The sequence below is a fragment of the Salvelinus alpinus genome, chromosome 18 (genome assembly GCF_045679555.1).
Source record: "Salvelinus alpinus chromosome 18, SLU_Salpinus.1, whole genome shotgun sequence".
Lineage (NCBI taxonomy): Eukaryota > Metazoa > Chordata > Actinopteri > Salmoniformes > Salmonidae > Salvelinus > Salvelinus alpinus.
In genome coordinates, this window is record NC_092103.1 from 18,832,565 (window position 1) to 18,860,504 (window position 27,940).

At 43.6% G+C, this 27,940-nt stretch overlaps 1 protein-coding gene across 15 annotated transcripts in view; it reads right to left on the reverse strand.

The window, feature by feature from the left end:
• The window catches only part of LOC139543941 (guanine nucleotide exchange factor VAV2-like), a 241,336-nt gene that overhangs the window by 148,527 nt on the left and 64,869 nt on the right, over positions 1 to 27,940 (reverse strand). For all 15 annotated transcript variants that reach the window (XM_071350507.1, XM_071350511.1, XM_071350509.1 and 12 more), the window contains exon 2: positions 23,753 to 23,869. In XM_071350507.1, coding sequence (XP_071206608.1) covers positions 23,753 to 23,869 — 117 coding nt within the window. The remainder of the gene's footprint in view (positions 1 to 23,752; positions 23,870 to 27,940) is intronic.

Consider the following 27,940-nt stretch of genomic DNA (forward strand, 5'->3'; position numbering starts at 1 on the left):
TGTAAGTCACTCGCTATGTGTTTGCAAGTGTAGGTGTTTATGTGTGTGTGTGTGTGTGTGTGTGTGTGTGTGTGTGTGTGTGTGTGTGTGTGTGTGTGTGTGTGTGTGTGTGTGTGTGTGTGTGTGTGTGTGTGTGTGTGTGTGTGTGTGTGTGTGTGTGTGTGTGTGTGTGTGTGTTTGTGTGTGTGTCCGTGCGCGTGTGTGTGTCTGCTCGCATGTATGAGAGGTGTAGTGAGTCACGCCTGCTGTAGTGTAGCGAGTAGCGACCTGTGCAGTCCAGACACCCTTGGAAGCAGCCGTGTGAGATCCAGTCTTTCAATGATTTTCCCTTTCTGGGAAATCAACCCACGGCACGGCAGGCTAAAAAAAGGAGAGCTGTTTAGAAGCTGTTAAAGCATCCCACAGAGGTCCCGTAGTTTCTCCACTACAGAACAGAAACTGAGAAACCCCTTTTGAAATGAGTAAAACTAGAGCAGTATTGGAAGAGCTAAGCAGAAACACAGGAGTCAGGCTGCCAGCTGGTACTAGCGGAGCTGAGAGTGCAGCAAGGCGAAGGCTTCGCTTGGGGGATTCTCCAGGGCTGTGTTGCTTTATAAATGTTGCCCACCAGCGCTTAGGGCCGTAATACACCATGTCTTTGTCTGAATGCATTTCTGTGTTTGTTTGGGGACTTTTCAAGGCATTCTATATGTGTTTCTGTGCTTTAGGCTTGTTCTGAGGTTGGTCTTTCTTTTTATGACAGAAACAATACTATGGGTCTCTGTGTGTTTGTGTTGACGACCGTCTCCTATGGAACATGCAGCTTTTCTTCAATGAAGACAATAAAAAAATGTCACTAACTACATGCATCTGCTCTGACAATGAAGCAAATGTTGCGGCCACACAAAGACTAGCTGTTCTGCTCAGGCTGGAAACATGAAGTACCATGAGGCCTGAGAGTGCCAGCCAGCAGCCAGCAGCACACAAAGTGACCACTGTGTGGATAATATTCAGAAAACACTCTCTCTGTTAAGTCTGTGTAGGTGTGGGGAGCTGGAGAGTATAGACTTGTTTTGCTTCCATTCCGGGTAGTTGGTTGTGCATAGTTTGGCTTCACTAGGTGCATAGCTTAAAATCTCCACCGTCTGCAACTTTGTAATAATGTTTCTTTTTCTGGGAGGAAAACTGAAACCAAAAACAACTTGAACAATGAGCAATATTCTTCTCCCATAAACCATTACTAAAAACACACACATGCACGTAGACACGCACACTCTGTTATCAGATGGGAGAGGTGAGAGGTTATTGATTGCTGTGAGTGAGAGTGACAGTCCCAGTGTACCTATAAAATCTCTCAACTAGAGGTCGACCGATTATGATTTTTCAACGCCGATACCGATACCGATTATTGGAGGACCCAAAAAAAAGCCGATACCGATTAATCGGCCAATTTTTTTAAAATATATATACTTGTAATAATGACAAATACAACAATACTGAATGAACACTTTTATTTTAACTTAAATACATAAATAAAATCAATTTAGTCTCAAATAAATAATGAAACATGTTCAATTTGGTTCATATAATGCAAAAACACAGTGTTGGAGAAGAAAGTAAAAGTGCAATATGTGCCATGTAAAAAAGCTTTAAGTTCCTTGCTCAGAACATATGAAAGCTGGTGGTTCCTTTAAACATGAGTCTTCAATATTCCCAGTTAAGAAGTTTTAGGTTGTAATTATTATAGGAATTATAGGACTACTTCTCTCTATACCATTTGTATTTCATATACCTTTGACTATTGGATATTCTTATAGGCACTATAGTATTGCCAGCCTAATCTCTAGGCTTGAAGTCATAAACAGCGCTGTGCTTCAAGCATTGCGAAGAGCTGCTGGCAAACGCAGGAAAGTACTGTTTGAATGAATGCTTATGAGCTTGCTGCTGCCTACCATCGTTCAGTCAGACTGCTCTATCAAATACAGTTGAAGTCGGAAGTTTACATACACCTTAGCCAAATACATTTAAACTCAGTTTTTCACAATTCCTGGTATTTAATCCTAGTAAAAATTCCCTGTCTTAAGTCAGAATAATAGTAGAAAGAAACATTTCTTTCAGCTTTTATTTCTTTCATCACATTCCCAGTGGGTCAGAAGTTCACATACACTCAATTAGTATTTGGTAGCATTGCCTTTAAATTGTTTAACTTGGGTCAAACATTTCGGGTAGTCTTCCAGAAGCTTCCCACAATAAGTTGGGTGAATTTTGGCCCATTCCTCCTGACAGAGCTGGTGTAACTGAGTCAGGTTGGTATGCCTCCTTGCTCGCACACGCTTTTTCAGTTCTGCCCACACATTTTCTATAGGACTGAGGTCAGGGCTTTGTGATGGCCACTCCAATACCTTGACTTTGTTGTCCTTAAGCCATTTTGCCACAACTTTGGAAGTATGCTTGGGATCATTGTCCATTTGGAAGAACCATTTGCGACCAAGCTTTAACTTCCTGACTGATGTCTTGAGATGTTGCTTCAATATATCCACATCATTTTCCTTACCTCGTGATGCCATCTATTTTGTGAAGTGCACCAGTCCCTCCTGCAGCAAAGCACCCCCACAACATGATGCTGCCACCCCAGTGCTTCACGGTTGGGATGGTGTTCTTCGGCTTGCAAGCATCCCCCTTTTTCCACCAAACATAACGATGGTCGTTATGGCCAAACAGTTATATTGTTGTTTCACATTTCTCCAAAAAGTACGATCTTTCTCCCCATGTGCAGTTGAAAACCGTAGTCTGGCCATTTTATGGCGGTTTGGGAGCAGTGGCTTCTTCCTTGCTGAGCGGCCTTTCAGGTTATGTCGATATAGGACTCGTTTTACTGTGGAAATAGATACTTTTGTACCTGTTTCCTCCAGCATCTTCACAAGGTCCTTTGCTATTGTTCTGGGATTGATTTGCACTTTTCACCCACCAAAGTACGTTTATCTGTAGGAGACAGAACGCGTCTCCTCCCTGAGCGATGTGACGGCTGCGTGGTCCCATGGTGTTTATACTTGCGTACTATTGTTTGTACAGATGAACGTGGTAACTTCAGGTGTTTGGAAATTCCTCCCAAGGATGAACCAGACTTGTGGAGGCCTACAATTATTTTTCTCAGGTCTTGGCTGATTTATTTTTGATTTTCCCATGATGTCAAGCAAAGAGGCACTGAGTTTGAAGGTAGGCCTTGAAATACATCCACAGGTACACCTCCAATTGAATCAAATGATGTCAATTAGTCTATCAGAAGCTTCTAAAGCCATGACATAATTTTCGGAAATTTTCCAAGCTGTTTTAAGGTACAGTCAACTTAGTGTATGTAAACTTCTGACCCACTGGAATTGTGATACAGTGAATTATAAGTGAAATAATATGTCTGTAAAGAATTGTTGGAAATATTACTTGTGTCATGCACAAAGTAGATGTCCTAACCGACTTGCCAAAACTATAGTTTGTTAAAATTTGTGGAGTGGTTGAAAAACGAGTTTTAATGACTCCAACCTAAGTGTATGTAAACTTCCGACTTCAACTGTATCAAATCATAGACTTAATTATAATATAATAAACACACAGAAATACGAGCCTTTGGTCAATAATATGGTCAAATCCGGAAACTATCATTTCGAAAACAAAACGTTTATTCTTTCAGTGAAATACGGAACCGCTCCGTATTTGTGGCTACGCTAAGTCTAAATATTGCTGTTACATTGCACAACCTTCAATGTTATGTCATAATTATTTAAAATTCTGGCAAATTAATTACGGTCTTTGTTAGGAATAAATGGTCTTCATAAAGTTCGCAACAAGCCAGGCGGCCCAAACTGCTGCATATACCCTGACTCTATTTGCACTGAATGCAAGAAAAGCGACACAATTTCCCTAGATAATATTGCCTGCTAACATAAATTAATTTTAACTAAATATGCAGGTTTTAAAAAAATACTTGTGTATTCATTTAACAAAGGCATTGATATTTATGGTTAGGTTCATTGGTGCAACGATTGTGCTTTTTTCGCGAATGTGCTTTTGTTAAATCATCACCTGTTTGGCGAAGTAGGCTGTGATTCGATGATAAATGAACATGCACCGCATTGATTATAAGCAATCTAGGACAAGCTAATTAAACTAGTAATATCATCAACCATGTGTAGTTAACTAGTGATTATGTTAAGATTGATTGTTTTTTATAAGTTTAATGCTAGCTAGCAACTTATCTTGAACCTTGCTGCACTCGATTAACAGGTGGTCAGCCTGCCACACAGTCTCCTCATGAATTGCAATGTAATCGGCGTCCAAAAATGCCGATTACCGATTGTTAAGAAAACTTGAAATCGTCCCTAATTAATCGGCCATGCCGGCCATGCCGATTAATCGGTCGACCTCTACTCTCTACTCTCCTGGCGTCAACAACACTTAAACCATTCTCCCTCATTACAGGACACAGAGCTAAGAGCTGAGCCAAGACACTTCCACAACAATAGTGCATCTTGCTAGCCTTTTCCCTCTCTCTCTCTCTCTCTTACTCCCTCTCCTTCTCTCCCTCTCTCTCTCTTACTCCCCCTTTTCCAGGGGATTATCCAGAGGAAGACTCATTTCCCTTCTTCTGTCAGTTTTGCCAACCTTACTGAGCCGAAGCAAATCTCTTTGTCAATCTTCTCTAGAATCTCCATAATGGCGCCGGAGGGGATGGCTGCTGTTTTACGGGCTCCTAACAAATTGTGCTATTTTGTTTGTTTTTTCACATTGTTTGTAACTTATTGTCACGTTCCTGACCTGTTTTCTGTTAGTTTTTGTATGTGTTAGTTGGTCAGGACGTGAGTTTGGGTGGGCAGTCTATGTTTTCTGTTTCTATGTTGGTTTGGGTACCTAATATGGTTCTCAATTAGAGGCAGGTGGTTTTCATCTCCTCTGATTGAGAATCATATTAAGGTAGGTGTTTTCACATTGGGTGTTGTGGGTGGTTGTCTCCTGTGTCTGTGTTTGTTTGCACCATACGGGACTGTTTCGTTCGTTCGTCGTTTTGTGTAGTCATTTTCCTGTTCGTGCGTTCTTCGTTACATGTAAGTTCTTACGTTCAGGTTTGTCTACTTCGTTTGTTGTTTTGTAGTTTGTGTAAGTGTTTTCGTGTTTTTCCGTTTTGTTTAATAAATATTATGTCTACAAGAAACGCTGCATTTTGGTTCGATCCCTGCTCCTCCTCTTCGGATGAAGAGGAGGAGGAACGCCGTTACAGAACCACCCACCACACCAGAACCAAGCAGCGTAATTTCGAGCAGCGGCCAAGTATACAGGAACGCCGTTACACTTATTTTGTACATAATGTTGCTGCTACTGTCTCTTATGTCTGAAAAATGCTTTTGGAGATGAGAACAGCGATGACTTTTCCCCCTACCTAGATGTACAAATTACCTCGACTAATCTTTCCCCCCCGCACATTGACTCGGTACCGGTACCCCCTGTATATAGCCTCGTTATTGTTATGTAATTAATTTTTATATTTTTTAAAAATATTTTGTAAATATTTTCTTAACTGTATTTCTTGAACTGCATTGATGGTTAAGGGCTTGTAAGTAAGCATTTCACAGTAAGATATACACCTGTTGTATTCTGTGCATGTGACAAATAAAAATGTATTTGATTTTGATTTGATATGTCTGGCAGAGTCTGGTTAGACTGCTGCCCTGGCCAGGTGGGAGATGAGGAACAGGTGTGGGTTTTCCAGTGTAATTGGACCAAAGGCATCCAGGATGGGGGCAGCATGGGGGAAGTCAATGGACATCGACAGCCTTGAACAAACCAAAATTAAACACATACATACAGTGGGGAGAACAAGTATTTGATACACTGCCGATTTTGCAGGTTTTCCTACTTACAAAGCATGTAGAGGTCTGTAATTTTTTCATAGGTACACTTCAACTGTGAGAGACGGAATCTAAAACAAAAATCCAGAAAATCACATTGTATGATTTTTAAATAATTAATTTGCATTTTATTGCATGACATAAGTATTTGATACATCAGAAAAGCAGAACTTAATATTTGGTACAGAAACCTTTGTTTGCAATTACAGAGATCATACGTTTCCTGTAGTTCTTGACTAGGTTTGCACACACTGCAGCAGGGATTTTGGCCCACTCCTCCCTACAGATCTTCTCCAGATCCTTCAGGTTTCGGGGCTGTCGCTGGGCAATACGGACTTTCAGCTCCCTCCCAAGATTTTCTATTGGGTTCAGGTCTGGAGACTGGCTAGGCCACTCCAGGACCTTGAGATGCTTCTTACGGAGCCACTCCTTAGTTGCCATGGCTGTGTGCTTCGTGTCGTTGTCATGCTGGAAGACCCAGCCACGACCCATCTTCAATGCTCTTACTGAGGGAAGGAGGTTGTTGGCCAAGATCTCGCGATACATGGCCCCATCCATCCTCCCCTCAATACGGTGCAGTCGTCCTGTCCCCTTTGCAGAAAAGCATCCCCAAAGAATGATGTTTCCACCTCCATGCTTCACGGTTGGGATGGTGTTCTTGGGGTTGTACTCATACTTCTTCTTCCTCCAAACACGGCGAGTGGAGTTAGACCAAAAAGCTCTATTTTTGTCTCATCAGACCACATGACCTTCTCCCATTCCTCCTCTGGATCATCCAGATGGTCATTGGCAAACTTCAGACGGGCCTGGACATGCACTGGCTTAAGCAGGGGGACCTTGCGTGCGCTGCAGGATTTTAATCCATGACGGCGTAGTGTGTTACTAATGGTTTTCTTTGAGACTGTGGTCCCAGCTCTCTTCAGGTCATTGACCAGGTCCTGCCGTGTAGTTCTGGGCTGATCCCTCACCTTCCTCATGATCATTGATGCCCCACGAGGTGAAATCTTGCATGGAGCCCCAGACCGAGGGTGATTGACCGTCATCTTGAACTTCTTCCATTTTCTAATAATTGCGCCAACAGTTGTTTCCTTCTCACCAAGCTGCTTGCCTATTGTCCTGTAGCCCATCCCAGCCTTGTGCAGGTCTACAATTTTATCCCTGATGTCCTTACACAGCTCTCTGGTCTTGGCCATTGTGGAGAGGTTGGAATCTGTTTGATTGAGTGTGTGGACAGGTGTCTTTTATACAGGTAACGAGTTCAAACAGGTGCAGTTAATACAGGTAATGAGTGGAGAACAGGAGGGCTTCTTAAAGAAAAACTAACAGGTCTGTGAGAGCCGGAATTCTTACTGGTTGGTAGGTGATCAAATACTTATGTCATGCAATAAAATGCAAATTAATTATTTAAAAATCATACAATGTGATTTTCTGGATTTTTGTTTTAGATTCCGTCTCTCACAGTTGAAGTGTACCTATGATAAAAATGACAGACCTCTACATGCTTTGTAAGTAGTAAAACCTGCAAAATCGGCAGTGTATCAAATACTTGTTCTCCCCACTGTATATAGGCTATCTATTCAAGGTTAATGCCCAAGATCTTTATGGGGTTCAAGGCAAACTTCCCTGAAGTATATTTTTGTACCCAGATTTGGCCCAGGCAGTGTTCGCCTTCTGGACAGTTTATGTTAGTCCAGACAGTACAAGGCTGGGCGTTATTACTACCTGCTAGAGGACACCTGCAGGGTGAGAAATGAGGAGAGGTGAGGAGGCGGAGAAGGGCAGCAGTTTAGCACACTGCATGAGGGCTCCAGCAACACCTGGCAGGCTATTCAACACTACACATAAAGAGAACACTAGCCTTCTACACACACTTTATCAGGCGTGTCCAATTACAAAAGGCTGTGTAGAACACCGCCCAGTGCAGTCAAAAACATCATGTTTCTGTGTTTTATATATATTTCCACATTATGAGGATGGAATAATACTGTAAAATAGTGAAAATATGAATAATAACCTTTTAGTGTAAGACATTTCAGCCTGTTTAGGTGAGACAGAGTTTTGGCCTACCTGGTGACATCGAAAGGCTCTGAATTAGTTAGTACAATAAGAAAGCGTTCCAAACCTCTCTGCCAATAACAGCTGGTTTTCCCCTCCCCACTCAGACCACTCCCAGACAGTCCGAGCAAAATTCTTGCTTGAGAAATTGCTCTATGCTAAGAATCTATTTTTGTTTCTTTTTGACCATTTTAATTTAAAACAATCATGATTTGATATTTAAATAAAAATGGCTGCATTGGACCTTCAACAGCAAACACAAAATATAGCCTGGGCCAAATACAATAACAAGAGAGAGAGTTTATTAGAGACAGAGGAGAGAGAGGGAGGAAGGAGAAGTATGACAGAGCGAAGCGGTTGGAAAGCATATTGAGCATTCACACCACACACTGCTAATCTTACAGGGAGAGGAGGAGGAGGTGGAGGAGGAGGTGGAGGAGGAGGAGGACAGGGAGGAGGAGGAGGTGGAGGAGGAGTGGTAGATTAAATGGAATCCCCAATGAGAAATAGGACAGAGTGGTGGAGTAGTCCACGCTACCTTTAGCCTAGTGCTGCTGGCCCTTGGTATCCCATCCCAGCATGTATTAGGCTATAGTGCTGCTGGCCCTTGGTATCCCATCCCAGCATGTATTAGGCTATAGTGCTGCTGGCCCTTGGTATCCCATCCCAGCATGTATTAGGCTATAGTGCTGCTGGCCCTTGGTATCCCATCCCAGCATGTATTAGGCTATAGTGCTGCTGGTCCTTGGTATCCCCTCCCAGCATGTATTAGGCTATAGTGCTGCTGGTCCTTGGTATCCCATCACAGCATGTATTAGGCTATAGTGCTGCTGGTCCTTGGTATCCCATCACAGCATGTATTAGGCTATAGTGCTGCTGGTCCTTGGTATCCCATCACAGCATGTATTAGGCTATAGTGCTGCTGGTCCTTGGTATCCCATCCCAGCATGTATTAGGCTATAGTGCTGCTGGTCCTTGGTATCCCATCACAGCATGTATTAGGCTACTGCTCTCGATAATACATCCATTTTAATTAACATTTTACAGCTCTTTGATTGCATATATCAGACAGCATTACATTCAACAGTTCCAATCTTCATGACATTAGATCTACTAGTCCCTGTCTTTGTGTTTTTATGACTGTGGGCTGCTCTGAAACACTGTGTCTGACTGTCTGACTGTCTCCTTCCTTGAAGCTCTAATGATCATTAACGAATATAACCATATAAAAGGGTTACAGAGAGCGTGGTCAACAAAAATTATTACTTCCCTTTCAAATCAGAGTGATGCAATATTTTTGGAAAACACAACCATAACAATTTCTGATTAAAAATAGCCTTTCCAGTGATTTTCCCAACAACACTAGGCCAACATCCTGACCTGATGTGAACAGCTGTAGTTGTTTCTTTGTGTGTGATTGCGGTTTTGTGGATTTAGGGATTACAGCTGTAAGGCTTTGGTCACAAAGCCGTGGGTGCTCCACTCTGCCCCTCACATCAGCATTGCCAGCGTCACAGTCACCTTGTCCCATTCACCTGACTTGACCAATCACTGCTCTAGACTCCAGCAGCGTTCTCTGCTTACTGGCCGATAATGCTTTCAATAACAACCCTGAGAGGACATAGAGCCAATGAGTGCGCAATCGTAAAGAAAGTAAAGGCATTTCACCTAGTGTGACACTTGTCCTTAGTTGACTCTTGCGACAGACGGTTGAGAAAAGTGGATTAACCATGATCCATCATCTGTAATACTATTTTGTAATGAGCCTAAGCTGCCTCGATGGTTTACTTTCTGACTACAAATTCTTTCCAAATGCACTTATACCAATGTAGTAAGGCTGCAATTACTAAAGTAACCGCAGTTCTTGTCCATTATGACCAATAGTGTGCAAATGCAGTCCGCAATTCAGGGCGTTCTGCATGTGGGCGTTCCTGCGTCCACCTCGAGCATCCCATTGGTTCCTGCTGAACGCCCCCACCTCGAGCATGACATCTTCAAAAGGGAAATAAAAGTATTATCCGGTAGACAGTGTCCTTCACTCCCGTCTGCCGAACACCTTGCCATCACCGTCATTAACATTGCCGACAGGCGGGGGCGAAGGACACTGTCTACAGGTTGCCCTCGCCTCCCGCTAGTACAGCAGTGTGCAAACTAGCTAGTTAGCTTGCTAGTTAGTGACACCTTGTGCTAGCTTGTTAGTTAAAGAAAAACTCCACACAAAAACAATATTTTTGTATTTGTTTCATGCATCATATGATGCGAAATGCATCATACAAGGATTATTTCTGTATTTTGAAAGTTACATATCTTGAAAACGTGATTGCTGACAAGAAAAACATGTTGGGACTATGTCAACGATGGATTAACGAAACAAATACCAAAAGATTTTGGGTGGAATTTTCCTTTAAGCTTTGATGCTGGTGGAGTTCATCATTCCATTCAAGAGCATATGAAAAAGAATCCCTCCGTGATGAAAAATGAAAGAGGACAGGTACCCTATCTGATGCTTTTTCCCTTTTTCATGTGGGTGATTCCTGGGAGTGTACCTGTCCATCATAGCGGTGCCTGTGGGGCCGTTAAGAAAGGAAGGGAGCGAGGGAGGGGAAATAATGAGAGCACACGCTGCCAGCGTGGAATTCACAAACGCTTCTCCCTGTGGGGGCCCATCCTTCCCGACGCCCCCTCTTTACTCCCGCTGTGCTCCACAGCCACAGCCACACACAACCACAGGCAGGGAAGGAAGGATACAGCTTCTGCTGTCCGCCAGGCCGGCCAACGAATCCCAGCCCAGAGACAGAGTCTGGTACACCTCTGCTGCCTCTGGGCAGACAGCACTGCAGAATGGTGTGCTGAGAATCCTCAAAGAGCCGGGTGGAGCCGGGGCCAGGGACCATTCCCATTGTGTCTGTTACTAAATTCAGAGTAAACATTCACAGTGCCAAAACAAAAGGAAGGCAATTATTTCCACAGTAGGAATTTGACTGTACAATTCTTTGAGAGCTCAATAAAACATACAGCACATCAGGGGTTTATCTGCTCTTGGCCGAATTAAATGGCTGTGGCTGTTGAATGCTGTCAGAATGAGAACAGTGTTGAAAAACAGAGAGCTGATTCTAAGGGAAGTGAGTCTCTGCTGATTTAAAGATATTACTGCTACTGTTTCCTGAGTTCCTGAGAAACGCAGTTCTAAAGTGGGTTGATATAGACTACGCTAGCTTTACTGCATGTGTAAATACAGACAGACACATTGGAATCATGGCACAGGTGGTCTCAGTTGACAGCTCGATGAAATCCACGAGACTGAATTCATTTCAGATAAAGATATCTGGACATCTGCTTGACAGAAGCCAGCTTCACTATGCGTCCATCAGACTCAACCTGGACGACCCACGCACATATGATTTGTCAGTGACATTGACAAAGGTAAATGTCAGAAATTTTTCACATACCATATTTCCTTTGTCTTCTGAACAGCCAGCAGAGCGACAATAGAAACACATACTGAACTGACCACATTCTGAATCAATTCCAAGATAGCATCACTGGCCCTGAGCAGTACCAACACAGTCCCAGACAACAGCCATCGCCCGGCCACCACCTGTTTTCGCAGGAATGGCGGTAACGAGACGATGACTAATGACGCCATGGGATGAGAGGGAGGGGGGGTCCTGGGGGTGGGGGTCCTAAAGGGGGAGGGAACTTGCCATCTATAATTCATAGCAGGAGAATTATCATCAGGGGTGTGCCTTCAGGAATGAATAATAGATTGTGTCTTGGCAGCTTTATGTAAAAACATGCAGTGGGTATAGACGGGAGACGGACGAGGGGACAGGGACAGAAGACAGACGGGGACACTAAGAGTGAACAAGGACAGGGACACAGAGGCGTCAGCTGAGGAAAGGACAGGGGTGTTAAACTGTCTGAGGAGAGGTGTCTGGACATGAAGAGTGATGGAGAGGTTGACCCAATATGTGACCCTGATTGACCCCCATGCCTCTGTGTGTTACTCTCCCCAGCCTGACACTGAGTTCCTCTAACCTGACCTGCTTATTCAGGCAAACAGGATATGCAATACAGTAAACTGCAAGCAAATAAAGTGAAGCATCTTTTTAAATGCAGGCTGCAGCTTCCGTAAAAATAAATGGAAAAACGACTTAGACATCAGTTTTCCCTTTATAGCTACATTCCCTCACTTCTGGCCTCCCATAATCTCCTGAATAGATGTGTGCAGCCTTGGGACAGGACCAGAGGCATGTGGTTGGTCAGTGAAAGGCAGAGCAGGGAAAGAGCCGCGGGCGAGGTTGGAATCTACCTCAGCAGACTGCAGGCACGCTCCACACACAGCTCAGCAGACGGCTCAGTCTCACTGTTCAGGGTGGGGATGCTGAGAAACTGGATTATTTTCAGCACCATGGTGCAGGAAGCGGTAAGGAAACGAGGGGAGCAGAGGTCAGTGTGCAGAGGCTTCAGAGGCTCCAGAGAAACAGGGAGAGCAATCAGCCACTGCACTGCCTCAGAATGGTAATCACATCACACCGACACTGCCTCAGAATGGTAATCACATCACACCGACACTGTCTCAGAATGGTAATCACATCACACCGACACTGTCTCAGAATGGTAATCACATCACACCGACACTGCCTCAGAATGGTAATCACATCACACCGACACTGCCTCAGAATGGTAATCACATCACACCGACACTGCCTCAGAATGGTAATCACATCACACCGACACTGTCTCAGAATGGTAATCACATCACACCGACACTGTCTCAGAATGGTAATCACATCACACCGACACTGCCTCAGAATGGTAATCACATCACACCGACACTGCCTCAGAATGGTAATCACATCACACCGACACTGTCTCAGAATGGTAATCACATCACACCGACACTGCCTCAGAATGGTAATCACATCACACCGACACTGTCTCAGAATGGTAATCACATCACACCGACACTGCCTCAGAATGGTAATCACATCACACCGACACTGCCTCAGAATGGTAATCACATCACACCGACACTGTCTCAGAATGGTAATCACATCACACCGACACTGTCTCAGAATGGTAATCACATCACACCGACACTGCCTCAGAATGGTAATCACATCACACCGACACTGTCTCAGAGTCTACACAATGGCTACAGCTCGTGGCTAAGTCTTATCACAACACACTTAGGGCTGGGCAGTGAACCATAAAAAACGATATACCGTATTAATTCATAGAACGGTTTGGAGTGTAATGGTATTTTAATGTTAGATTTTTTACATTAAATAATTCAGTAATGAATTGAAAAAGTATAGCAATCATCTGTTTTTATTGACAGTAAGAAACTGCTAACAGCTGAGTGGCTGCTTGCTAGCACAACAAGTCAACAACTTCTGGAGGGAAAGCTTGCCAAACAAAGCGCCCCTGAGATCATCTACCCAGTGGTGAAAGTAAGAACGGCAATTGAAGCCGAAAATGCACAGTGAAACAGGATAATTATTATTCTGTCAAGGAAAAGTGTTTTGGGGAACGAAATAGAGGCATACTAAGAGAAATGAAATGTCTTGATAACAAATTAGTGCAGGAAAATAAGAAATTGATTAAAATAGTGAAAGTGAATGCTGGAATTGAACAATTAACTACGCAAATTGAAACCATTTGTTGAGTACCAGCGTTAGAGGCTATAAGAGGATTTTGATTCCTATGCAATGTTCTAAATAAGACTACTAATTGATAAATTAGTGCAGGAAATTAAGAAATTCACTAAAATGGAAGTGGAAGTGAACGCTGGAATTGAACAAACTACTAAGCAAAGTGAAACCATTTCAAATCAAAATCAAATCAAATAAATTGCATTTGTCACATGCTCCGTGAAATGCTTACTTACAAGCCCTTAACAAATAATGCAGTTAAAAAAAAAAGTCTTAAGGAAAGTATTTACTAAAATAAACTGTTGTAAAACATTATTTTTTTTAAATAAAGAAGAAGAAAAAAAAGATATATATAGAATTTAGGACCAACAAATAAAATAACATTAGCGAGGCTATATTCAGTGGGTACTGGATAATAAACAGAGAGCAGCAGCTGGGTAAAAATGGGGGTGGGGGGACAATGCAAATAGTCTGGGTAGCCATTTGATTAGCTGTTCAGGAGTCTTATGGCTTGGGGGTAGAAGCTGTTAAGAAGCCTTTTGGACCTAGACTCGGCACTCCAGTACCGCTTGCCATGCGGTAACAGAGAGAACAGTCTATGACTAGGGTGGATGGAGTCTTTAGCAATCTTCCTCTGACACCGCCTGGTATAGAGCTCCTGGATGGCAGGAAGCTTGGCCCCAGTGATGTACTGGGCCGTACGCACTACCCTCTGTAGTGCCTTGAGGTCGGCGGCTGAGCAGTTGCCATACCAGGCGGTGATGCAACCAGTCAGTATGCTCTCGATGGTGCAGCTGTAGAACTTTTTGTGGAACTGAGGACCCATGCCAAATCTTTTCAGTCTCATGAGGGGGAATAGGCATCGTCATGCCCTCTTCACGACTGTCTTGGTGTGTTTGGACCATGATAGTTTGTTGGTGATGTGGACACCAAGGAACTTGAATTAATGCAGGAAATTAATGCAGGAAATTAAGAAATGTATTAAAATGGTGGAATGTAACAAATAACTATGAAAATGGAAACCATTGGTTGAGTACCAGAGCTGGTCAAACAAGCTGTCATAAAAAAAATGAATGCACCTCCCTCCCAAACTTTAAAATATTTTCACATGACCTTCCCCCCTGATAAAATTAACAAAAAAAAGGTATTTCCACCTAAAATAACAATAACTGTAGCAACCCTGTGTTTATAAACCTGGATATCGACTTCAACATGGCTTCGTGGCACAGCCGATGCTGTTCAGGGCTATGGGCCAGAAGGTTGAGGGTTCGCGACCACCACGGATGAGCTCCCTCTGCCTGCCAGTATCATTACACTACCATCAGAGCTGGCTGCAGACAATTATCAGATAGGGAGAAATCAGATTTATATTTATTTATAATTATATCCACCAACAGGTTTCTGTGCCAATGCACCACACACAACCAATAAGCAACACATAAATGCATACCGATTACTGACTGAGCACTTATTATCATGGTTTGCATTGTCAACACCACAATCAAGTATGTCAATCTCAACAAACTGAAAACACATCCCTCTCTACTCAGTATCGAAGGCTTGTTTTGACACTTTTCCCGAATGTCATTCAACTTTTTGGTGTTTTGTAACAGATGTCTCTTTTCATTCATCGAATGGCCGTTGTGCAGTTTGGATGCTGGAATTATATTTGGAAGGAGTGGATGAAAATGAGCAAGTAGCCTACAGGAGACGAATCAGATTAAAACATTGTGGCTAGTTGTTTATGCCACAAATAAAAAGGTAATACGTTTTAAAAGTTAGGTTCTAGGTAAAGGAATAGCCACTCGGATCGGAAAGGAGGCAGAATACGTGTTAAAGCTTTCCTGAATAACTGGGCCTGCTGGGAGCATAAGCCTATGTGGCTACGACTATATAGGATGACTTGGGAGAATGATGATCTGCAACAGACAGCACACCAGTATCAAAAGTAAAAATACTGTGCCTTTCTATAACTTAGAATCTGTCGAGAGTAGACATACAACTGATCCAAATGAAATGAGTGGAATGAAACAGTCAAATAACAGGGCTTTTGCACCATTATTCAAATTACATTTACACTGCAGTTTAAAGCCTAGAGTAGAATTTTACTCAATGGTACTCACTTGAAAATAATAAGGCAATTATTCATTGGATTGTGGTGTTGTAGGCTAGTCTAGGTAGGATCATTTTATTGTCGCTTAACAAGATCAATAGGGGAGATTTTTGAACTGCGTGTCTTCACCTGTTCTTTCATGCGCAATGATGCACCTGGTCTCTCAGCTGCCTGTCAGCTATTCCTCTATCTTGTGGATTATATGTGTGGTGTGATTGCTAGTTAACTTATTGCAGATCTGGACAAACGATCCTACTACCACTATTGTCACTATGGATAGAGGGCAGGATATACAGTTAGACTGGTAGAGTATATTGACTTGTGGTATAGTTAGTGCGTGGAAAAGCGTAGTGCATAACGGAAGTACAGAAAACACCTTGATAGAGGAGGCGCATGCGAGCAAATGTGGCTATATTGAATATAAATGAGGGAAAAAATGCACTACCCACCCATGTGCCCAATAAAAAAAATTAAGTTAGACAACACTTCCCAATTTTGGACCAGCACCCCCCACCCCAGTAAATGTCAAACTGTCCCTCAGAGACTACTAAAGAGGATTTTGATTCCTATGCTATGTTCTACATAGGACTACACTGTCAGTTTTGTCCTCCTATTATTTTGGGGTTGATGTTTGATTGAACAGTATAAAGCAATCAGAATGGAAAAAGCCAATTAAAACCACTTGCCATCCTACCCTCTTAGAAAAAAGGGTTCTAAAAGAGTTAGTTGGCTGTCCCCATAGGAGCACCCTTTTAAGGTTCCAGTTAGAACCCTTTTAGGTTCTAGAATCTAGATAGTACTTGTTTCTAAGAGTGTAGAGTGTAGGGTCATGCACTACCCATAAAGTATATCTAGAACTTTTATTATTCAGAAACATCAAATACCGTTAAAAAAAATGATATACTGTCATTTGTTATTTTGGTCATATCCCCCAGCCCTAAACATACTCAGAGAATAAAGAGGGAGGGTGAGACTGGAGAATGATGAGAGAAAGAGGGGGAGAGAGGGTAAAAGGAAATGAGATAAATGGGAGGGAAGAGAGAGAGAAATGGAAGCTGAAAGAGTGCAGTTTTCTCAAATTAATTGGGAAAGACAGGTGTCTCATGGTTGCAGAGTCTTCCCCCCACCCTCCACTTCCTTCTCTCTCCATAATTTCCCCTCCACCCCCTTCCTCATTCTCCACCGAGGCAATCATTTAGCCAATGGCATCCTGTCCTACCTGACAGCATTCCCTCTCCTCACTGCTGGCATGACAACCAAAGGACACATTTACACAGCCAAGACAAACAGCCTTTCTCTTGAGAGACAGTCCTTGGATGTCTGAATGTTGCCTGCTTCTCCTGATTGTTACTTAAAACCAGTGGCGACCCATCATTCAGGGCTGTTTGAGCCCCACAATATACTGTATATTTTTTGGGGGGGGCTTGCCATTTTGCATATTATTTTTGCATTAATATGTGTCACATACAGTGGGGAGAACAAGTATTTGATACACTGCCGATTTTGCAAGTTTTCCTACTTACAAAGCATGTAGAGGTCTGTAATTTTTATCATAGGTACACTTCAACTGTGAGAGACGGAATCTAAAACAAAAATCCAGAAAATCACATTGTATGATTTTTAAGTAATTAATTTGCATTTTATTGCATGACATAAGTATTTGATCACCTACCAACCAGTAAGAATTCCGGCTCTCACAGACCTGTTAGTTTTTCTTTAAGAAGCCCTCCTGTTCTTCACTCATTACCTGTATTAACTGCACCTGTTTGAACTCGTTACCTGTATAAAAGACACCTGTCCACACACTCAATCAAACAGACTCCAACCTCTCCACAATGGCCAAGACCAGAGAGCTGTGTAAGGACATCAGGGATAAAATTGTAGACCTGCACAAGGCTGGGATGGGCTACAGGACAATAGGCAAGCAGCTTGGTGAGAAGGCAACAACTGTTGGCGCAATTATTAGAAAATGGAAGAAGTTCAAGATGACGGTCAATCACCCTCGGTCTGGGGCTCCATGCAAGATCTCACCTCGTGGGGCATCAATGATCATGAGGAAGGTGAGGGATCAGCCCAGAACTACACGGCAGGACCTGGTCAATGACCTGAAGAGAGCTGGGACCACAGTCTCAAAGAAAACCATTAGTAACACACCATGCCGTCATGGATTAAAATCCTGCAGCGCACGCAAGATCCCCCTGCTCAAGCCAGCGCATGTCCAGGGCCGTCTGAAGTTTGCCAATGACCATCTGGATGATCCAGAGGAGGAATGGGAGAAGGTCATGTGGTCTGATGAGACAAAAATAGAGCTTTTTGGTCTAAACTCCACTCGCCGTGTTTGGAGGAAGAAGAAGGATGAGTACAACCCCAAGAACACCATCCCAACCGTGAAGCATGGAGGTGGAAACATCATTCTTTGGGGATGCTTTTCTGCAAAGGGAACAGGACGACTGCACCGTATTGAGGGGAGGATGGATGGGGCCATGTATCGCGAGATCTTGGCCAACAACCTCCTTCCCTCAGTAAGAGCATTGAAGATGGGTCGTGGCTGGTTCTTCCAGCATGACAACGACCCGAAACACACAGCCAGGGCAACTAAGGAGTGGCTCCGTAAGAAGCATCTCAAGGTCCTGGAGTGGCCTAGCCAGTCTCCAGACCTGAACCCAATAGAAAATCTTTGGAGGGAGCTGAAAGTCCGTATTGCCCAGCGACAGCCCCGAAACCTGAAGGATCTGGAGAAGGTCTGTATGGAGGAGTGGGCCAAAATCCCTGCTGCAGTGTGTGCAAACCTGGTCAAGAACTACAGGAAACGTATGATCTCTGTAATTGCACACAAAGGTTTCTGTACCAAATATTAAGTTCTGCTTTTCTGATGTATCAAATACTTATGTCATGCAATAAAATGCAAATTATTTACTTAAAAATCATACAATGTGATTTTCTGGATTTTTGTTTTAGATTCCGTCTCTCACAGTTGAAGTGTACCTATGATAAAAATTACAGACCTCTACATGCTTTGTAAGTAGGAAAACCTGCAAAATCGGCAGTGTATCAAATACTTGTTCTCCCCACTGTATATGTTTGCAACCAATGTAAAAAAATATAGAATTGAGTTAATAAAACCGCATACAAACAATGTCTCTTTATTGTTTTCTTGAGTAAGGCAGCTCCAAAATGCTAGTGTTTCAGCCTAGCTCAATGCTTTCTGTGGTGGTGAGGCAAGCCAGCAGAAAATACGGAGCGTTGCGCCGTGATTGGCTCAGTGTTCTGTCACTCATTAGGACATTACGTCACAGCTAAGGTTAGACCACGAAAACTCTAGCCCCTTAGGTTACATTTTTTTTTTTACCTTTATTTAACTACGCAAGTCAGTTAAGAACAAATTCTTATTTACAATGATGTCCTACCGGGGAACAGTGGGTTAACTGCCTTGTTCAGGGGCAGAACGATAGATTTTTACCTTGTCAGCTCAGGATTCGATACAGCAACCTTTCGGTTACTGGGTCAACGCTCTGACCACTAGGCAACCTGCCGACTCAAGTGCTGCCATAGAGTTACTTTAGAAGTGCCCATCCAAGAAGGCTCAAGGTCATTGGCCACAGATAAAATGCAGTCAAATCATGTTATATATACAGTAGCTTTGATTGAACTGATCATGTCAGTCATCATCATGAATCAAGTCGACAATCGGCCATTGGACATAAACATTACACAACAAGTTGGAAATCGCATATTCAACAATGAGTGGTTTGGAAGAAATCAGTGACAGTGGCTGTGTGGTCCCAAATCTGTGATTAAGGGTCTCTGTTTCAAATTTTGAATGATAAACATTCAACATTGGCCATGCTGTCAATGAAGCATGATTTGTGCCGTGCTCAAAACAACTGTTGACTCGGAACTGAGAAAACTTGATTTCATTGATTTCAAGACAACTGGGAATTCCGGAAAAACGAGCTCCGACTGGGAAATATGTTTTGAATGGTCATCCAACTTGGAATTGTGAGTCGGGAACTCGGGCCTCTTTCTAGAGCTATGGTCTGAAGATCAATGACGCCCTCATGATTCGACCTTGTTTTTTTCATGATTCGATCATGATTCGACCTTGAGTTCCCAGTTGTCTTGAAAGCACCATAAATCCATAGAATTCCAGACTTTGATGACAAAATTTGCCCACGAAGGACTGCCATGCCACCTTCCTGTTCAAGTGAGCACAGCACAACAAGGTGAGTCCAAAAATGTATTGTATGCTGCTGCATAAATGATGTAATATGCCAGGGAGATATGTATACTGCAGCTAAGAAAGTAAAATCTAAGTGTAATCTAAGTGTATGTTGTGTAGTAAGCTGTTAGTAGCCCATGTGCCTCACCCTAATAATTTGGTCTATTTACCCCTCTTCATTTCGCCTACTGTTCTGACTTGGTGGTGCACATGTAGCCTATAACCTGTTTCAGAGAAATGTAATCATTGAATATTGTAAGAGCTTTCATGGTCTGCTTATATGCCCCCTTTATTTATCCTACGGTTCTGACTTGGTGTACAGGGAGAACACTGTAAGAACGGCCCATGTTCTGAATGCTGTCGCTGTACATTTAAAAAGTTCTAAACAAATATTTATATTGACTAAAGTTACATCAGTCCTAGCTCGCTCATTAATGTCTTAATTGAAATTACGGATTGCCTCTTATCTGCTTGTCGTCCCTTTATGCCATAGTTTGTACATCTCAATTGTCAGTAGAAACCACCTTTCTTTAAGCAAGTCAGCCATATCAGCTATGTTTTTTTAAAGGCAGTAAATGAGGCTGAATGAACTGTTTCGCTGCCAGGCAAGGCTCCGCTGATAGCCAGATGTAGCAGTGGTAAAGTGTTGGGACTGCTGTTGGGACTCTGCTGTTGGGACAGGTTTATGGGCACCATTTGTCACCGTTATAGTGCAATTAATGTATTATTTAGTGTTGTGTTGTGAGGTGGCTTTGCTGGCGTGCATCCCACATTTATACATTTTTTGCCCCACCGAGATTTACATGCTAAAATCGCCACTGCTCAAAACAATGGCAATTTTGATGTAGAGTGGGATGCAGCTGAAAGAGAGTGCAGTCATGTGCAACTTTGACTGTAAATTGTTCCCCTGTCCTTCACGTTACTTTAGTAAAGTGATTGTTGCTTCATCTCTGGGCCTCTTCTCATTGCACAGGCTGTCAGCCAATTTTGCACTCAAATGCACACAGCCATTGCAAAATGCCATTTACCTTGATGCCACAATATCAATTCAATGAATTACAGTCTGAAAGTGTGGCTAGTCCATGAATCAGTTACAATTCAAAGTCAGTTTCGTGTAGAAATAATATAAACTGTCTTCGCTGTCTGCATTTTAAAGAACAATGCTTTGCCTAATGAAGATGACAGTGCAGGATGTCAGAACTTCCATCTCTCATCATCAGCCACAAGTCACAGACAGACCGGAAATCCCCCAATACTGATAAACGGTTAACAGGTGCAGCCTAATTATGCTCATCATCTCAACAGCCAAACAAACTGATTGCCATGTTCATTTAAATGACAGCCATGTTTCTCTGGGAAGCTAATTAAAAGGTAGAAAATCAAGGCTGTTGTGAGGTAGTGGAGGGAGCGTTTAGACCCAAGCGTTCCCCCGGGTCTACTGTAATAAGCTGTTTTCATCGCTAATGATGTCATAATGAATATCTAATGAAGGGGGGGTTCTGTCCATCTGTGTGGAACAAGAGCTTCTATCCCGGGTGGTAAGGGGTGATGGTGGTGAGAAAAGGAGAAGGGAGTTGGGGTGCAGGAGAAGGGTAGTGTGGGAGAATGTGTGGAGGAGAGAGGGGCAATGGAAAAGGTTTGAGGAGGGGGGTTCCATCTGTTTCAACGACCCAGAACAAGATCACTGAAAGGGGGGTGGGAGAGGTTCTGAGGGTGCAATTACTGTGCCTGCAGCACTGTGGGTCAGTTAGCCCCATCTCCCTCTGTCTCCCAATCATATGACCCGGGATAGGCCATCATTAGAGAGAGAGATGGATTGGAAGGGTGGAAAGGTGAACTCTGTTGCCCCTGACAGCCAGCCAGTGCAAACATACAGTATGAGAGGATGAGGAGAAGAAGAAGCTGATGAATCAGATGCATCTGATTCAAGCCCCTGATCCCCAACCCCTCTCACCCATACCCTGTGTTTAACATCATAAAACACATTCAAGGAGAAAATCCATGTTGTAAGTATAAAAAAGTATAAAAAAGTGAACAAAGAGTAGGAAGAAAGACTTCAAGAAGCTGTCTAACCAGCCTTTCTACAAGAAGACAAACACCCTCCTTTAGCTTTGCTTAATAGGGAACGCACGCACGCGCACCCACACATTTAAATGTAAGCCACATTAGAGGGGATCTGTTCACGTCAATATATTATAATGTGATGCTTTCCCTTAATGGAAAATCAATGCGAAGACAAGCCTGCCACCTCTGAGACCATGAAAAACGCAATTTCCAAATTGACATGTGGAGGGTGTGTGGGATTGATTCTGACTGGGGCCCAATTTTAATATAATTTACTGTGAGCTCATTGACTCTCAGACATCTACAAAATGCCAAATTACAGGCCTCCTTTTCTCTCTCTCTCTCTCTCTCTCTCTCTCTCTCTCTCTCTCTCTCTCTCTCTCTCTCTCTCTCTCTCTCTCTCTCTCTCTCTCTCTCTCTCTCTCTCTCTCTCTCTCTCTCTCTCTCTCTCTCTCTCTCTCTCTCTCTCTCTCTCTCTCTCTCTCTCTCTCTCTCTCTCTCTCTCTCTCTCTCTCTCTCTCTCTCTCTCTCTCTCTCTCTCTCTCTCTCTCTCTCTCTCTCTCTCTCTCTCTCTCTCTCTCTCTCTCTCTCTCTCTCTCTCTCTTCTGGCCTCCATGTCCATACATCTGTCAGATAAGGATTTTCATGGGGTTAAATGTCAAAACAGTCAATTTCAACTGAGCCTGGAGGGCATGGCCAGAGGATCTGATGACACTCACAGTGAAGATTAAAGTATGTCCTATAACTAATTAAATCCTGTTCCCATTCAGACATTTCCCCACACCTCAAACTTCAGCCCCGGAAAGCCATTTACACCATCAACAAACACCTCTGATCTGACTCATTCCACCTAGAGACAACAGTGGAAAAAATTGTCCAAACTAATCCTAGCATCACAGCATACTGTATACTGGCACTACATATATACAGTATCCTATCCTACTCTGCATATGTGCAATGCTTTAGTAACCCACTAGCCTGGCGAGACCTCAACCATCCCCCATGGTTCACAGTAAATAGGATTAGCTGTAAAGAGAGATATCCAGTTAAATGTTCCCTGGATCTAACACGGACACCTCCAGGGCAAGTGAAGAGAACAGGAGGGTTTAACTGCAAGCTGAGGCCCACACCCAGACAGAGCAGAACGGAGCAGAAGCCATGGGATACTGTAATACCCCAGTGCTTATATCCTGTCCCTAACCCCCACCCCTCACAGTAATACCTGGAAATGAGTCAGCCTACTGCTGCTGAGCCACACACACACACACACACACACACACACACACACACACACACACACAGCTTCCAGGAAAAACCATGTACCATCTCACACACTGGCATAAAACAATGATATACATATTCACCCAACCACACTCACTGACACATACACAAAGCGCTGACCCTGAAGGGACACCGTATGCTCTGAAAGCTGAAATGCACAATACCCTGCTGCTACAGCAGTCAGATCTGACTGTGAGCTGTAAAAACATTACTATTACATTTCACCCAAAACATCCCATATTCTAATCAAATCTGTGCTGAGCTTATCATTCCAACAATACTGGCTCTCCATAACCAGGCACATTATATTTTCTGAGTAGCAGGAGCAACAGTTTTACGCTGCTATATCACATTGGGAAAAAATATCCTATCTCCGAGTAAGACATTTTGCAGGACAGAACACTCAACACTTCAATAGCTACACACACAGCCTTGTCATGAGGGCCCAAACCACAATGACCTCCCATTCAAAATCAATATCACTCACCTTGCCGAAGTCCCTGACATCAAACAGGTCAAATGGGTCAAACAGCTCACTGTTGCGCAGGCCAAACTTGTCGTGGCACACCTTGAGGAATGTCCGGATGTTCTTCAGACACAGAAACTGGAAGAGAGAGAAAGGAAACACCACAATGTCAGAAACAGTGTGGAGATCTGTGACGATGCGCACTTATGATTTCCCATTAGTTTGGACATTACACTGCATTGATTTCTAGCCCTTCAAGTGTAATAATTGATTATGTTGCTAACATTCAGTGGCGGAAAAAGTACCCAATTGTCATACTTGCGTAAAAGTAAAGATACCTTCATAGAAAATGACTCAAGTAAAAGTAAAAGTCACCAAGTAAAATCCTACTTGAGTAAAAGTAAAAAAGTATTTGGTTTTAAATATACTTAAGTATCAAAAGTAAAAGTATAAATAATTTCAAATTCCTTATATTAAGTAAACCAGACGGCATGATTTTCTTGTTTTTTTTAAATTTATGGATAGACCTCAGACATAATTTGTTTAGAAAGTCCACCAGATCAGATGCAATAGGAATGAAAGGGGATTTTATCTTTAGGTGCTTTCCTGTCCCGCTAAGCATTCAAAATATAACAAGTACTTTTGGGTGTCAGAGAAAATAAATGGGGTAAAAAGTACATTATTTTCTTTAGGAATGTAGTGAAGTAAAAGTATAAAAGTAGTCAAAAATATAAATAGTAAAGTAAAGTACAGATACCCCCAAAAATTATTTAAGTAGTACTTTAAAGTATTTTTACTTAAGTACTTTACACAACTGCTAACCTTTTCAAGCATATTCCTATCGCTAAACATGTCCCAGAGTGTTTTTACAAAAGATAACACTCGAGTAGAAATGCTAACATTGTTTATTAGAGTTTAAAGTGACATTGTACAGTATCGCCGACCTGTACCCACCACCACGACCTGTACCCACCACCACGACCTGTACCCACCACCACGACCTGTACCCACCACCACGACTTGTACCCACCACCACGACCTGTACCCACCACCACGACTTGTACCCACCACCACGACCTGTACCCACCACCACGACCTGTACCCACCACCACGACCTGTACCCACCACCACGACTTGTACCCACCACCACGACCTGTACCCACCACCACGACTTGTACCCACCACCACGACTTGTACCCACCACCACGACCTGTACCCACCACCACGACTTGTACCCACCACCACGACGACCTGTACCCACCACCACGACTTGTACCCACCACCACCACAACCTGTACCCACCACCACGACGACTTGTACCCACCACCACGACCTGTACCCACCACCACGACCTGTACCCACCACCACGACTTGTACCCACCACCACGACCTGTACCCACCACCACGACCTGTACCCACCACCACGACCTGTACCCACCACCACGACTTGTACCCACCACCACCACAACCTGTACCCACCACCACGACGACTTGTACCCACCACCACGACCTGTACCCACCACCACGACCTGTACCCACCACCACGACTTGTACCCACCACCACGACCTGTACCCACCACCACGACCTGTACCCACCACCACGACTTGTACCCACCACCACGACTTGTACCCACCACCACGACTTGTACCCACCACCACGACCTGTACCCACCACCACGACCTGTACCCACCACCACGACTTGTACCCACCACCACGACCTGTACCCACCACCACGACCTGTACCCACCACCACGACTTGTACCCACCACCACGACTTGTACCCACCACCACGACCTGTACCCACCACCACGACCTGTACCCACCACCACGACCTGTACCCACCACCACGGCTTGTTTGTGGATAGATGTTTTGGGAGAGCGCCTCCCTGGTCCCATGTGCATAGTTTTTAACCAGCAGGTGCGCACGCTCAGTAATGAGAAGGTTCTATGTTGAGGGGTATTTTCCTAATAGTGGTCTTCATCTGTTAAATGATGTATGTGCTGAGATGTTGCGATAATGGCCATTGAAATGATACCTAATGAATAATATTGATTATAGAGTGACGTGAATCCACCACCAAAAGTAAAAGAAGGAAAAAACTGCTGTGAAATGAGGGACTGCTGTGAACATCTGAACTACTTCTAGCTCAACCTCTCCTAGTTATTAAACAGGATCGGTTAACAAGCAATATCAGTGTGATATATTTTAGAGAATAGGCCAATTTCATTTCCTGGCCATGATTGACAGGCTCTCCACTTCCTCCGCCTGTATGTATGTTAAGCGTGATTAAACACGATGACAGACTGATTGTGCTCCTGAGGCTCAGTCTAAGTCTGGGACTGAAGTACTGTAGTGCTCTAAATCAGACAGCACAGGCAGAGAGACCACCTGTCTCCTAGCATTGTCCTCCAAGCCATGTCATAGTATCTCATAGTATTATCACTGACTCAAACCCACACTAGGGTCACCTCTTCAGGTATAGGAGATGTGCTGTATGAACTGTGCTTTCCCTCTAGCATGGATTTAGACATCATTGGATTTGGAAGTACATATTAGACACCATTTGGTATAAGCCATCGGCCTTATGCACTGATGTTGTAGCTACTATATGATCCTGCTCTCTATAGCAGGGATGGGCAACAGGCATGGCCGTAGGACCGATTTCCAATTTAAAAAGAAACAATTATTTTAAGAACTCAGTCAGGGTTTGACTGCATGTGTGGGTATGGATGTGGGTACGCAGACTCGCCAGCCACTGAGGCCCCTCATGATGAGTTCAGATGTATTGTGGCCCCGATTAAATCTTTGAGCCTGAAACACATCCTTGACTCCTTTCAGCTGCTATGGAATGCGTGTTGATAGCGGGATGTACGTTACATTTGGATTTTGGGGGGGGGGGACCTGCTGTGTGTTCCTGTTAGTAGCATTTTTAAGTGAATAGGCCTATGTGTTTGAGATATGATATGATCCATTATTGTCCATTGTCATGGATATTCATCCTGTGTGTACAGACCTCAGAGACCTTCTGACTCATTCACATTCATGCAGCACATCCCCACAGAGAAAGTCACCGCACTGAGCCCTATAAGAGAGCCACACCGGCCAGCGACGAGAAATGTGATTGGCGAGCCCGCTGCCGTAGCATTTGCAGTTCACCAGCTAAGGTTATCATGTCTGCTGATCTTCAAAAGGAGAGGGAAAAAAGTGTATTCTTTTGCCAGGGATAAAAGGTAACATTTGCAAGAGGTGGTTGGAGTGGGTGGCTCCAGATAGAGATCATAGAAGTGACTATGTGGAGGACATTCTAATGCATGTAGCCTATTGTACATAACAGAGATGAGGGGGGACGGGGGAATTATGATCTGCTCAGTGGAAAACACATATAAACAGACCAGCTCTGAACACACCCGGGACACACTAAACATGGTCAGGTCCTCAACTGCTGCTAGTCTTGTCTGTGATTTTTCTGTGTGAAATAGTTAATTTAGCACATCTCTTGTATCTCAAACAGCAATAAGCCATTTCTTATCAAGCCATTCTTATTATTGAGACATTAGATTTGGTTTCACCAACAACCCTGCATGTTTACAAAGAGTAACCCAGTCCAACATTGAAGATGCCATACAGTATCATGATCTGTCATGATCTGTCATGACACACAAAAAGACACACCTGGAGGGACCACTGTGTTTGTGTATCTTCTAGCCTGTGTGTGTGTATCTTCTAGCCTGTGTGTGTGTGTGTGTGTGTGTGTGTGTGTGTGTGTGTGTGTGTGTGTGTGTGTGTGTGTGTGTGCATGCTCTACTGAAGTGACATCTACGACTTAGACTTCTGACTTTTTATAGAGCAAACAACAGCCAACAACCGGCATTAACAAGAAAGAAGACTTGTTGGTTTGGTGCGGAGAAGAGAAACAGGAAGAGAGGAGGATGACAAGGGTGAACAGCAAAAAGAAGCAGGAAGCAAAAAGCTGTCATCCCCTGACAGCACCTCGGGGGAGGGGGGGGCTTGCCCAACCCCACCCCGTCACACAGAGAACAATGCATTACCACAACGCTATGGAGGTACCGTAACCCTGGAGGGCACTGCATCCCCACTACTTCAGAAATGATGGGATGCAAATTAGAGCTTCCTCATAAACCCGAGCGCTCTGAAATGAAAGGGATGGAAAGGGGGGGTGAGGAGGGGGAGGAGAAGGCGATGAGGG